This window comes from Rhinolophus hipposideros (genome assembly GCF_964194185.1).
Source record: "Rhinolophus hipposideros genome assembly, chromosome: X".
NCBI lineage: Eukaryota > Metazoa > Chordata > Mammalia > Chiroptera > Rhinolophidae > Rhinolophus > Rhinolophus hipposideros.
In genome coordinates, this window is record NC_138046.1 from 23,364,029 (window position 1) to 23,377,855 (window position 13,827).

The following is a 13,827-nucleotide window of genomic DNA, read 5'->3' on the forward strand; positions in this document are numbered from 1 at the left end:
CTTGTAAGTACATACATACATGTATATACATATATATATGTATATATATGTATATATATGTATAAAATTATAGTTGGCATTCATTATTATTCAGCTTCCGGTGTACAGTGCAGTGATCAGGCATCTACATCATCCCTGAGGTGATCTCCCAAATGGGACACGTGTCTATCGGATACCGTACAAAATCTTTACAACATTACTGACTACGTTCCCCAAATTAATTTTCAAAACCCCGTGGCCATCTTGTGGTTACCGACTGTTTTCTTGTCCCCTCACCTTCTCCCTTAACCCCACCCCCCCGCCCATCTAGCAACCCTCAGTTTTTCTTCTTTGTCTCAAACTGTTTCTGATTAGTTCATTCACTTATTCTTTTCTTTAGATTCCGCATATAAGTGAGATCATATGGTATTTGTCTTTCTCTGGTTCTCTACTTTTTCTGACTTATTTCGCTTATCACAACAGTCTCCATATCCATCCATGTTGTCACAAATGACACTGTTTAATCTTTTCTTATGGCTGATTAACATTCCATTCTATATATGTACCACATCATCTTTATCCAATCATCTATCAAAGGACACTTTGGTTTTTTCTATGTCTTTGCCACCATAAATAATGCTGTAGTGAATATCGTAGCACATATAACATTATGGATAAATGTTTTCAGATTTTTTTTGGTAGATACCCAGGAGAGGGATTGCTGGATCGTATTGTAATTCCATTCTTAATTTTTTGAGGAACCTCCACACTGCCTTCCATAACGGCTGCACTAGTCTGCATTTCCACCAACAGTGTATGAGGGTTCCTTTTTCTCCATAGCCTCTCCAACACTTGTTACTATTTGTCTTTTTGATGATAGCCTTTCTAACTGGGTTGAGGTGATATCTCATTGTGGTTTTGATTTGCATTTCCCTAGGAGCTAGTGAAGTTGAGCATATTTTTATACGTATATCTGTTGGTAGTTTTTATGTTTTCCTGGGAGAATGTCTGTTCAGGTCCTCTGCCCATTTTTTTTTCCTTGGGTAGTTTGTTTTTTGTTGTTGAGTTGTAGTAGTTCTTTATATATTTTGGATATTACCACCTTATCAGATGCATTGTTTACAAATATCTTCTCCCATTTGGTTGGTTACCTTTTTGTTTTGTTGATGGTTTCTTTTGCTGTGCAGAAGCTTTTTAGTTGTATATAGTCCCATTCATTTATTTTTGTTTTTATTTCCCTTGCCTTTGATGTCAAATTAATAAAATCCATTTTGAGGGCAGCCGGATGGTAAGTTCGTTAAAGTGGGAGCTCTTAGCAACAAGTTTGGTGGTTCAATTCCCACATAGGATGGTGGGCTGGGCTCCCCTGCAACTATGATTGAAAACGGAAACTGGTCTTGGAGTTGAGCTGCGCCCTCCACAGCTAGATTGGAGGACAACTTGGAGCTGATGGGCCCTGGAGAAACATACTGTTCCCTAGTATTCCCCAATTAAAAAAAAAAATCCTTTTTGAAACCAAGGTTCATACATTTAGTACCTATGCTTTCTTGTATGCAATTTATTGTTTCAGGTCTTATGTCTTTGGTCCATTTTGAGTTAATTCTGGTGTAGGGTGACCGATATCATCTAGTTTCATTCTTTTGCATGTAGCTTTCCAATTTTTCCAGCACTATTTATTGAGGAAGGTTTCTTTTCTCCATTGTATGTTTTTGCCTCCTGTCGAAAATTTTCAGCCCACATGTATTGGGTTTATTTCTGGGTTCTCAGTTCTGTTCTGTTGGTCTATGTGTCTGTTTGTCTGCCAGTACTATGGTGTTTTGATTATTGTTACTTTGTAGTATAATTTGAAGTCAGGGAGTATGACACCTTCAGCCTTTTTCTTTTTTCTCAGGATTACTGTAGCTATTTGGGGTCTTTTGTGACAGACACAGCATTTTAATAACAGTCTCAAACATACATATTAATGTCCTTCAAATAATATATATGCCCTGCCTTTTAATATAAATCATTCTGAGTGCTTAAAGTAGAAATAGTCAAGGTTTACAAATCAAATGAGTTGCTCTAGTGCTTACCAGAATGCAGTTATAATTCCATTTTCAAATGCACCGTAATTGTTCCCCTTTTCCCTCCTTGTAGTTCTCATTGTCAGAAACTGGTTGTGGCACTCAGTCTCCAGTAACCTAAATGTGTCCTGGGATTTAATTTGAAAGTGTGTCTTGGAATTCATGGGTCTCAGGCAGGGCTTTTTGGCTAGAATGCCAAATCATATTTTCAAGTAATGCTTTTTAGAAATGCAGACAGAATAACTGCTGTGTTCAAGGCTACATGGACAAAACTGGCGTGTTGGAGTCGGCTTGTTTTCACTGAGAGGAAGATGACTTTGCCAACGGAAATGTTAGCCAAGTATCTACCCTGTTGTCATCTTTTACACAAGGCAAATCTTTTACCATTAGACAGTCTTCTTGGAACGTTCTTCTCTTTAAAATGAAAATAGAGTCCTTTATTTCTTTTTTATTGGGCATTGCCAAAGCAACGATGTACTGCAGTATTCAGGGCTCCATAAGGTCCTGCTGAGGGCCCCTGGTGGATATGAAAAGGGCGGAGTACATGGGCCCTGCTGAGCCTTTTATATGTGCCAGTGTAAATGGTGCTGTGTACTTTCAGCAGGTTACCAGTAAAACTTTTATTGCTGTTACCTGTTTTTGGAGGTTGTCTCCTTGGTATAAAATTTCTGTGGGTAAGTTTAAACCACTCAATGTCTAGCACCTTCTTAAATGTAGAACACTATTTTTTCCTGCTGTTTCTTAGAATTTTCTGGCTTCAGGTTGTGTGTATGTCTGTGCATGTATGCATTGAGGGTGGGAAAAACCCTGCTAAGACTAGGTGAACACAGATCATTTTCCAAATTTATGAATTGTTTTGCCTTAGAAAGTCAATGAATTCTACAACTGAATCTTTTTAGGGGCTTGAAAAACAGCCTGTGACAACCTTAAAAAGTAGCTGCGCTCTTATAATTCATTTGAATAAGCTCTGTGTGTTTTAAGTCCCTATTCTGAGCATTCCAGTTAATTTTTAAATGGGATGTGAGTGTGATACAGATTATTTAATACAGCTGCAGCAAACACTGCACTAGTTTGGGTCCTTCATAATATTTCATGTGTTAAGACTGTATTGCAGGAAATCCTTAACTCTGAAACCAGGAGACAACTGGATATCTGTCAACTTATGTGCCAGTTTGGAATGCCTTCCACGAACTTATGAAGCCAGTGAAGAGGGAGTTTTGTTTTTGGTTACAACAAAGGTGTTTCCAGAAACCTGAGCCTTAGCAATCTTATTTTTTTTTCACTGATGAAATCGAAGATACTCCGCAGTTCCACAGCTCCTAAACTCTTTTACACACGACCACCACCGTTTTGTTTGTTTGTTTGTTTGTTGTTGTTGTTAGAATTATCTGTCGACCGAGGGTTTCAAAAATGCCAAAAAAACTTGCCTCAGTTCTGGATGAAGTTACTTGAAGATTGTTTCCCTTCCCCCCTTCTTTAAGTAGTCCTTTAATGCTGCGTACCCCTTTTTGTCTGGCAGTAACACTCGCCCCACTTTTCAATTGCCAGGAAGGAAGAATGATAGGAAAATGTATGATTATGTAATTATTTGCATATGTTCAGTTGACAATCCTAGTGCTAGTCAAGTAAGTTGCCAACCCAATTTTGAAATAGCCACCCCCCTCCCCAAAGCTACTTTGATACCTATCTTAGGTGAAGGCTTATTTCCTCTAAGCACACATACACAAGAAGCAGCAACGACCAGCTTATAGTCTAGTTCATATCCCATAATTAGTGTTGTTAGGAAGATTTGCCCTTCATTCTGCATCCCTTTACTTATTGTGCACGCGTACCATTGACAGGCTCATATGGCTTGAACATGCTCATTCCTGAGTTGTTGAGATCTTGATTCTTTTCAGACACCTGTTGTCTTTATTGGACATGGCTAGCAATAACAGAGGGAACCGTGGAAGTGACTCCTTGTAAATGTGTACAAAATTATACGAGGGTACCTGCACCACATCAGTTAAACATTGGAGTGACTAAAGTGATAGGGACCTAATGTTTTATTTTTGAGTGGAACCACATCACTAGTCTATATGAGGGAGCCGTGTCGTCTCTTCAAAGCACACTTTTGTTCTGTGATAGGAGGAGCAGGGTGTGGGTGAACTTTGGGATCTAGTATAAAAAAGAAAGAAAGAAAAACCCCAATATTCATGGCCAAACCACAAGGAAAATGCAGTTGGTGTAGGGGAGGGAGATACTTTGTGGGTGGAGCTGCTGTGGAGTAATATGTCTTTGACGTTTCTCTTGACTCTTAAGAGTTTCTTCACTACATGAAGATTACATTTATTGGAAGTCATTGGCCTTTACTGGGATGAGTGGCTACACTGCAGAGAATCATAAGGTCTGTACAGTGTCTATAACATCTGCACAGAAGACGCTGGATGAGAAAATCTTAGAATTGAGGATCGTTTAACATCACCCTTTGACTCAAATTATCCAGCGTGAACTCGCATTGTTTCCTTTTGGCTGACTACTCCTTAAAATGCATTTGCCTCTTTGCTTCCTCCCAGTATAATTAGTGCTCCTAGACTTGTTCAGTTTTTGGTTGTTGTCACATTTTATAAATTGTTGCTCATTAAGTTACCCTCTCTTGGAGTGTAAACTCCCAAAGCTAGAAAAACTATATCTCATTTGTCTGACTTGCAGAGAATGTCAAATAATTACAAAAGAGACTTGGGTTGATGTTGAATGACACTGACTGATTTTCCTGTGGTGTAGCAGACTTTCTGATTGGAAAGTTCTTTTGTCTTTTGGAGGTGGCTTTAGTATTTTATTTTTCCAAGAAGGGAATACGCGTTTTTAGTTTAATGAAAATTTCCATGCACATGATGCCTACCTAGGCCTTTGCAGCAACCTCACAGATGGCAGTGAAGCAGAGTATGTAAACCTTAAGTCCACCTGCTCCCTCTTGGACTTGGTGAATGGTGATAGAGGTTGATTATCCTACATTTTATCTTCCAGGTGACCATTTGAAGATCTGCCCTCAGGGTTATACCTGCTGCTCTCAAGAGATGGAGGAGAAGTACAGCCTGCAAAGTAAAGATGAGTTCAAAAGTGTGGTCAGCGAGCAGTGCAATCATTTGCAAGCTGTCTTCGCTTCCCGTTACAAGAAGTTTGATGGTATGTATTGGAACTGTGGTCCAAGTAAGCATCAGTCTTTGTTCTGTTCCTGAAATTGTTTTAAACCTTTTATTCAAGTCATGTGTAAGAGCTGACAGTTCAATTTGTACAATTGCTTTTTTTTGAGAGCACCTCTGTTCTCTCAGTGATCAAGTTTTCCCCTAAGATGTTTCTTCTTGTTGGATCCCAGGGATAAATTAGCCCTACAGCATTACTGCTAGAATCCTTCTGGATGCACTAGAATCTGTATGGTAGGCATTATGGAAATATGGTCACAAGGAGCCAAAAAATAGATTAAAGTGGTTTAATTTAAATGCTTTCATTTCTTGGGTGAACACAGAATAGTGTTGTTGACGCAAGTCACTTAAAAAAATCTTCATAATAAAAAACAGGCATCTGAAAACTTAGTCAAAATAACCGTAGAGATTCTGCAGATGCTGGACTTCAAATTAAATTTCAAAATGGATTCCCCAAAGACAACTAGAATTTCTAGAAGCTCTGTAGAACACAGACAGGATTACAGCACAGTTCTTGAGTTTCCATGCAGCAGCAAGCCACAAGTAGCTACTATACTATAGTCTTCATTAAAGCTGGTCTCATTTTAGCGGGGGCTCTGGCTTAGTCTATCCATGTAAAGTCATGACCAAACTCATTTCAATCCCCATGCGCCAAACATGGATTCTCACATGCACACTTTCTTTTATCAGTGAACAAATAGTCAATATGAGCCAAATGAGAGGCACTTCAATCGTATCTGAAGCAATGTTACAGATAACAGATTTTAAAAACTAGAGTATGGGGTCCAAAACACCTCAGGATTCCTTTCTTTGTTGCCGTTCAGTCAGTTTGAAGATTGTTATGAAGTAGATTTAATTTTAATAGGAATGATTTTCTTTGTGCCTGTTTTAAAGGCCATTCTAATTACATAGCATCTTTGAAGCATGCTTTTCATGACATTATGTGTGGTGAAGAAGTACAAGGCAAATTTTCGAGATGCGAAATGTCTTTGAGTATTTCTGCAAAGGGCTCGTTACCATGGTGAGAAGCTGGACTAAATTAGATTTGATATAGAAGGCAGTCGTCAGCTAAAGAACAGGTTGTATTTCAAATATTGGCTTTGAGATTTGTTATTTGAAACTTATAACCGATTTAATAAGTGTTAGTTGGGTTCCCAGGCTACACCACGAAAGTGTATTTTATTTGTAATGTGGTTGAACTAAATTTTTTTTCTATGTAGCATACCGTATATTGTACCCATTTTTCCCAACATTTTGTATGCAGATTTGTATGCAGAGTTGTGTTTAGTTTTGATGTTATCTCCTCCTTTCCCTGGATGGATGGAAATAATTTTCCCATGCCCTCCAACACACATGCTGTAGCTGTAAAGCGTATTTAACAATATGTTTACACCACATGGAAAATGGTGTCATTGGCAAAAGATATCATTAGATCACCTCTGTCTCTCTTGGTCAGTAAATCATGGGTATGATTATTTAAAAGAATGCTGTTCTCTTGACGATGACATTTCTCATTCAAGACAATAACCAAAGCATTTTCTTTTACTTTGAGGAGAAAACTTAGAAAGATTATCACATGGTCATCTTTGAAAACTTGAGATACTGACATTTAAAAATTACTTGCGTAATTAATAATGGAATTTAGAAAGTAAAAATGCTGCTCTTTAGACATGGCTAGCTTGCATGCAGATAACTGTTCCCAGGTTCCAAGGCCACCTCTTGCAAGTTACCCCCATTTCTTGTTAGACATGTCTTCTAGTGTGGAGCCCACAATGACCTTTCTTGTCTGTGAGCCTGCTGGTTTAGCTGTCCTTTCCCCTTCTCGCTCCCCATGGCTTTACAGCATTACTCGTACGATTCCAATGTGTAGTTTTTAAAAAGCCTTACAGAAAAAAAACAACACTTTATCAGTAAGTGTTAACATATGTTTTTGAAAAAGGACAGAAAAACTGTTTCTCTTGCCCTTTTCCTACCAGCCTTCACATTCAATAAATGTGTTAGCACTGTTTCTTTATCACTTTCAAAACTGGTCACAAAAAATGATTATGAAATGCCAGTTTGTTTCTTAAGACATCAAATTAAAATATGGCATAGACAATAAAGGTATTGAGCACAGATTAATTTTTTTGAAGTAGTTGCTGAAATGTGTTTGTTCTAGAGATCAGAAAAGAGCTGGGATATGTCGTATGTTTCCTCCAAATTAGGTTTTCTGAGACAATTAAATACTTTTATGGTAAAGCCTCAGTTGACTTGTATCCAGCAAACTATAATTCTCTAGTGGGTACTGTATTTATTTATTGATTTTTTTTTTTAAGGATGGCAATTAGGACATGCCAACACTCTTCAAGGCTTAAAGAGGATGTTGAGTGGAATTGTATAAGGGCTGTCTTGACTCTTAGAAATCCAAGGATAAGGTGCTTTGGTCAGAGAATTATCCAAGCCATTATAAAAGCCAAACTCCAGTTTATTGATGTGAATGAAAAGAGAGGAAGTTAGGTAGCGTAACAAGATGACGGCTGGAGAACTAAGATCGGGACAGTGAGGTGGCATGAAGAAGGCTGAAGACAAGTACTGAGGAAATAACAAAGGGACACATGGGAAGCTATGGTGTCAGGCAGCTTCAAAGGAGTATGTTTTGCCATCTCCAGTATAAATTCAAAGCGATGACCCTGAGCCCAGGCAATTTCCTTTGCCTTCAAACTTTAGTCATGTTTATGATATTCCACTTCTTTCTAAGGCAAGAACAATTGCTTTTTTGAACTTTTAAATAAAATGAGATTTGGAGGCTTTCAGGGGATTAACCTTTTTAAACCTGAAATCATCCGATTTTCCCAGTTTTCCATCATTCTGCCTCCATGAGCTCCAGTCAGAGTTCAAGTGTTAACTCTGGCATTTTTGAGCCAGATGCCTTATCTCCCTTATCTCTGAGGTCCTTTTTTGTTCTATACGTTTAATTTTCTATTGTTTGCACACATAAAAAGACTGTAAGTCAATAAATCCGTTTTTACGTTGTAAAGAGGTGTGTGTGTGTGTGTGTGTGTGCGCGCGCGCGCGCGCGCGTGAACTGTGTGAAGTACAGAAGAACACTTCCTTGGGCAGCAACAAATTTCTCAGGTTTCTCATATTTTAAACCTGTACCTCTGAGTTTAAGGACGCACCTCTTTATTTTCCTACACAATAATTGTCTGGATCCACGCTTGAACTTAGGTGTCCAATACCAGAAATCTACCATCCTAGGCTAGCCATAGAACCAGGAAATGGTAGTGACAGAGCTAGCTGCTCCCCCTCTTGGCCAGTTCTGGGATTTCTTTTGAAGTAGAACTTCTAATTAACATAGCTGAAACAGTTATCTCATGAATATGCTAATCAGATACTCCGTTCAGGGGACTTTGCAAGAATTGCTTGGCAAAGGGAATAGAAATAATGGAAGTGCGGCATAATCCATGTTTCGGCACCACAATATAAAGACCCACCCCAAAATGTCACATTCTGTGACAGAATAGTTGTTTTTAAAAGAAGCATAGTTACATCAAACAGCCCAAATAGATTAAGATTAGAGCTGCCCCATGTTAAATATATTTCTGAACTACATAGTAAAAGTGATTCAACAACTACGAGGATATATTATTGCTTTTAACAACTCCCCGAATCAAATTGTTTGCTTGATATTTTGCATCTTAAAAGAAATCTTAAGAAAATAGAGATACTGTCTGATGCTAGTCCACTGGGAAAACTTTAATTTGTCATTTTAGGAGCAAATGTTGCAACTTTGGACTGAAGGCAGAGCACACTAAATTGTCAGTCTGGTTCTGCTGTGAACCCACTGTGACCTGGGGCAATTAACTGGTCTCAGTGTTCCCATCCATAAAATGAGGGGATTGAGCTAGATGCTCTCTAAAGACCTTTTCAATTCTAAAAAATTCTGTGAATCTTCTAAACATGTGACTTAGACCAGCTGCTTTAGTAAAAGGTCTTACAAGATGTTAATTAGCCGTCTGTATGGTACCCTCTATTTTCCTCCTATCATTTCTGAACTCTCCACTACTTTCACCAGGTCTTTGAAAACACTCCCATGAGCCTGAAGCTTGTTAACTCGAATAATAGTACAAATTTTCTGAATTAGCTTAAAACGCACATAAAAGAAAGAATTGTCTGTTCTGTCTGTCTGCATGGGCCGAGTGTAAATCAGAGTGGCCCACCCATTCCTTAAAGCCCCCTTGTCTTCTCTCATTTCACAAAGGCAAGACATGAAGCACTCTTCAGATTTACCCAAATCTGTGTTTTAATCACTGATTGAAAAATTTCCATACTTCATACTGGCCATTACTTCATTATACCAGTAGGAAAACTAGTGTGGAGGCTCAGTGAGTTGAAGTCATTAGAATTCACATGCCCCTGAAAGTAATGACATCAGTGGGAGTGAGCTGGCCACTCACCTTAAAAGACAAATATATATCCAACTAAGCTTTAAGGTCATTAGCTAAGCTGAAATTTCTGGAATTTTCCTGACTCCTGACCTTAACTATTTTTTTTTTAGCTACACGTTTTTATTATTGTCCTTTGCATGGCCATACTGACTTATTAAAGACCTCCTGGGAGGTTTTCACATTTTAAAAAGTCTTAAAATAAATGTCTCATAGAAATGTATAACATACATACAACATAGGATTGGTTTTTAATCCTCACATCAGGTTTCATTCATTAAGACAGCGTTTAAAAGTTGTTGCTTTTTAAAAACCTCTGCTCCAGTGCAGCAGGCAACATTTCACAGGACTGAGTAGCTAAGAAAGTACAGAAAAAGACATAAGGCCTTCTGGCCTTCCAGCAAATGCAGTGTTCTTTCCAGATCATGCTAATGTTCTTTGATTTAGTTGGAAAGCACTGCTACTCTTTCCTCTACAATTCTATTTTCTTTTCCTTCCATGTGAAGGAGACTAAAATGCTGGGTATTTTTGCTAATTCTTTTTATAATGTCTCTGAAACTTGATGAGAATGAGCCACTGCCAACTTACTGTAATAAAATCAAGAGCGCAGACAAAACACACATTTCTTTATTGACAAAGGTTTTCTGCCTTTTGAGTTATCTGAAGTGTGACCAATTGTAGCTCTAGCGTTGGCTATTTCATCGGATTGAAAATGCTTGTGCAGCTTCCAAAGAGCCCTGCACACTTGCACTTTGGGCCTCTGCTATTAGCTTTGACTTCTTAAGAAGACATGGCATCAGCAAGAAGCAGCTGATCTGTTTGGAGGCAAGTAAATAAATGGAAGAGCTTTGGCTGAATTGCTTTTATCTACTTTGTTGGTTCGTTGCACTTTGAGCCTGGGAGTTCAGAACGTTGTTGTTCATCTCTGCCTACCCTCTTTCCATGAGTCTGTCTGTCCAGCCAAAGAAAAGGGCTTATTTGATCTAGCACTGATTCCAACTGATTGAGAGAATTCCCAAGCCAGTCAGGCCTTTCTTATTCATTGTCCCTGCCCATCTCCATCACTTGTCTCTTGAAAGAATTAGCAGAGCAGTTGAAATGCTTGTAATAATATAACTCAAAACAGGGAGAGTGCTATGTGGGCTATACCTTTTCTGGAGGTCAATTTGGCAATGTGTGAGAAGTTTTGAATACGTTCATACCCTTTGATTTAGTAATTCTACTTCTAGGTACTTAAGTCAAGGAAAGAAAGATCTGCATACAGATTTATGTACAGTAATGTTTATTATCACAGCGTTATGTATAATGAAAAATAGGAAATCAGCCTAAATGTCCCATGGTGATTGATTACATTATGATCTGTCCCTACAGTTTCATAGTATGCAGTTGTTAAAATGATGTTTCTGAAGAATTTGTAATCACACAGGAAATGCTAACCATCCAGTGTTACGTGAGAACAGGGTATAAATACAGTATGATCTCAATCATGTGACAGAATATTTCTTCATAGGAAAAAGACAGGAAGAAAATTCTATAAACCATTGTTGCTCTCTTTTAATGGAGGGATTTAGGGATAATTTCCATTTTTTCATACCTTTGCATATTTTTCAAATTGCTACAATTTGAAAGGAATACTTAATGTAAAAACTTGTATTTTTTAACAAAAAATGTAAGAACTGCTTTGGTGGGTTTAAAAAATTTTTTTCTTAAGTATTACAGTGCACACTGAGGACAATTTAGAAAAAGCAGAAAAATGCATTGGAGCCTCCAACAATTAAGTTGAATGAATAGAATAAAGGGAAATAAAGTTATTATTTTTAAAAAGAATTTTTTAAATTGGGGAACAGTGTTTTTTTTCCAGGACCCATCAGCTCCAAGTCCAGTTGTCGTTTTCAATCTTTAGTTGCAAGGGGCACAGCCCACCATCCCATGCGGGAATTGAACGGGCAACCTTGTTGTTGAGAGCTCGCGCTCTAACCGACTGAGCCATCCGGCTGCCCCATATTTTTTTGACTATGAAATATAACTGAAAAATTTGAGTGAACAAAATTAAGAAATATGTTGGAAAAAATCACTCTTGGTCCCCAACTCTCAATCCATCACCATTGTCTTTACCTCATCTTTTTTTTGTGTATGTGCATGTAGATAAGCCTATATATACATGCCAGTTGGAATCATATGCTATTTTGTATCCTGATTTTTCTCTTAATGTTGCATCATGAGCACAGATAGATTGTAGAGCACAGATAGATTATTAGGTTTGTGTATGAGGCCCTATAATAGATCCACATAGAGGTTGGTGTGTGGAACACTTGCAGTGCCTGCTCCAGCTTCCTAGCTTACTTAAACATGCCCTCAGCCTTCTCTGAGCACTTCTGAATGAAAGGGAATATGGGTGTGCTGAAGTGAATTGGCTAGCTGGTGCTGGGAGTATCTTTAGTAGAAATGGAATGGTGCCCAGTGGAAGGGACCTTTCAGTACTGACCCTGTGTTCCTGGCCACATTATCTAGAGACAGGGGCCATGAGAGATAAACATTGTATTTACTCAATAGGAGCTTTAACAGGCAAAATGCATTAACTAATAAAATTAACCTTGGGAAGAAAGGGCTAGTTCCTCGTTTGGCAGGATCCTCTAGCATACTTTGATATGTTAACAGCCACTAATAAGGGCGGCAGCTGGCAATTGTCTTGTCTTCCTAGGAGAGGTCTATTGATAAGCTGATGAACATTAGTCAAGTACATGTCCTTTTAGTACACCATGCCCTAGTGGGCACTCTTCAGGAGTGAGATTATGCCCAGATGAAGTAAAGTGTGTGGTTAAAAACATATACAGACTTTACCCAAAAAGCAAGACATTTGTAGATGCTTATGTTACCTGTTCTTCATTAAGTACTTGATCTTGGGTGAAAGAATGTATAGTTATAACTCTTTTGAGTTTTCTTAACAGTGTGAAAAGTATGATTTGTAGCATTTATAAGGAAGCTGCTTTTCTCAGGAATTTTGTTGATGTGGTAACTTAATGTTTGCATGCTAAATACACCAGGGCTGTGAAATACAGCCTTTACAATAAGTAAAGAGGAAATTAATCTTATATGTAAAAGGAAGCTTCCAAATGTTATAAAGACAAGGTGGTAATTCATAGCACCAAGCAAATGGATTAAATAGAAAGAGCTTCCAATCTCTTAAGGTCATAGGTTAATTTTAGAATGCATTCTAGCATATTAATCAATGGCCAGTCTGTTGTTTATAAAAGAGTAACTAATGGTATTTAATAGCAAGAACTGGGGTCCTTTTGACCTATTTCAATAATTTTGAATGTTGATTTGATGCAAGACAAGTGGCTGGGGATAGAAGTTCCAAAACTACATGATGTTCTTTTTTTAAAAGACAGGATATTTATATAGACAACTTTTCACATGGAAAAGTTTTGCATTTTCACCCTAGTTTTTCCCATGTTCAATTGGTACTATTGACATTAAGAATAATCACCTTTTAGAACTGGAAAATACTTACAATCCCTTAGTTCAACACTTGTACTGAGTTGACTTTTGGTAAAGAAAGTAATGTGCAAATGAAATGTGTGGCTGGGATTGGGGATTGACCTGCTGTTTAATTCTTAATTTTCTTTTCCCTAATTCTTTGCCCTCATCTTTTAGTGTGTGCGTGTGTGTGTGTGTGTGTGTGTGTGTGTGAGAGAGAGAGAGAGAGAGAGAGAGAGAGAGAGAGAGAGAGAGAGAGAGAGAGAGATATGAGTATGATAATATCTCTTTTAATATAATGTAAAATCTCTTCCCTGGGTTAATGTTTCTCCATTCCATGTTTTTCACTCAGTAGGTGCTCCTACTGTCATAGATGTCTGGGACATTTCACAGCATTGGAAGCAAGAGCCATTAAGCATTTCCTTTGGCTAAATTGCTCCTAGTTTTATAAGGCCTTGGGTCTTAATCAGTCTCCTGCAGCTTGGTCTTCATTTATGTTCCTCCAGATAATATTTGACCCTGTCAGGAAAGATTAAAAACCAGCCTTAAAGGATTTTTTAAATGATTGTAGATAGAAAGAAGCTAAAGTGGACAATAGCACCTCACATATTATGAATAGTGTCCATTTATTGAACATCTGTTGTGTGCCAGGCATTGTCCATGTCAGGTGATTTAGTAATAGCCCCATTTAATGGAAGA

General features: G+C 38.0%; 1 protein-coding gene across 1 annotated transcript in view; it reads left to right on the forward strand.

The window, feature by feature from the left end:
• The window catches only part of GPC4 (glypican 4), a 123,769-nt gene that overhangs the window by 74,924 nt on the left and 35,018 nt on the right, over window positions 1–13,827 (forward strand). The window contains exon 2 of the mRNA XM_081043267.1: window positions 5,049–5,207. Coding sequence (XP_080899393.1) covers window positions 5,049–5,207 — 159 coding nt within the window. The remainder of the gene's footprint in view (window positions 1–5,048; window positions 5,208–13,827) is intronic.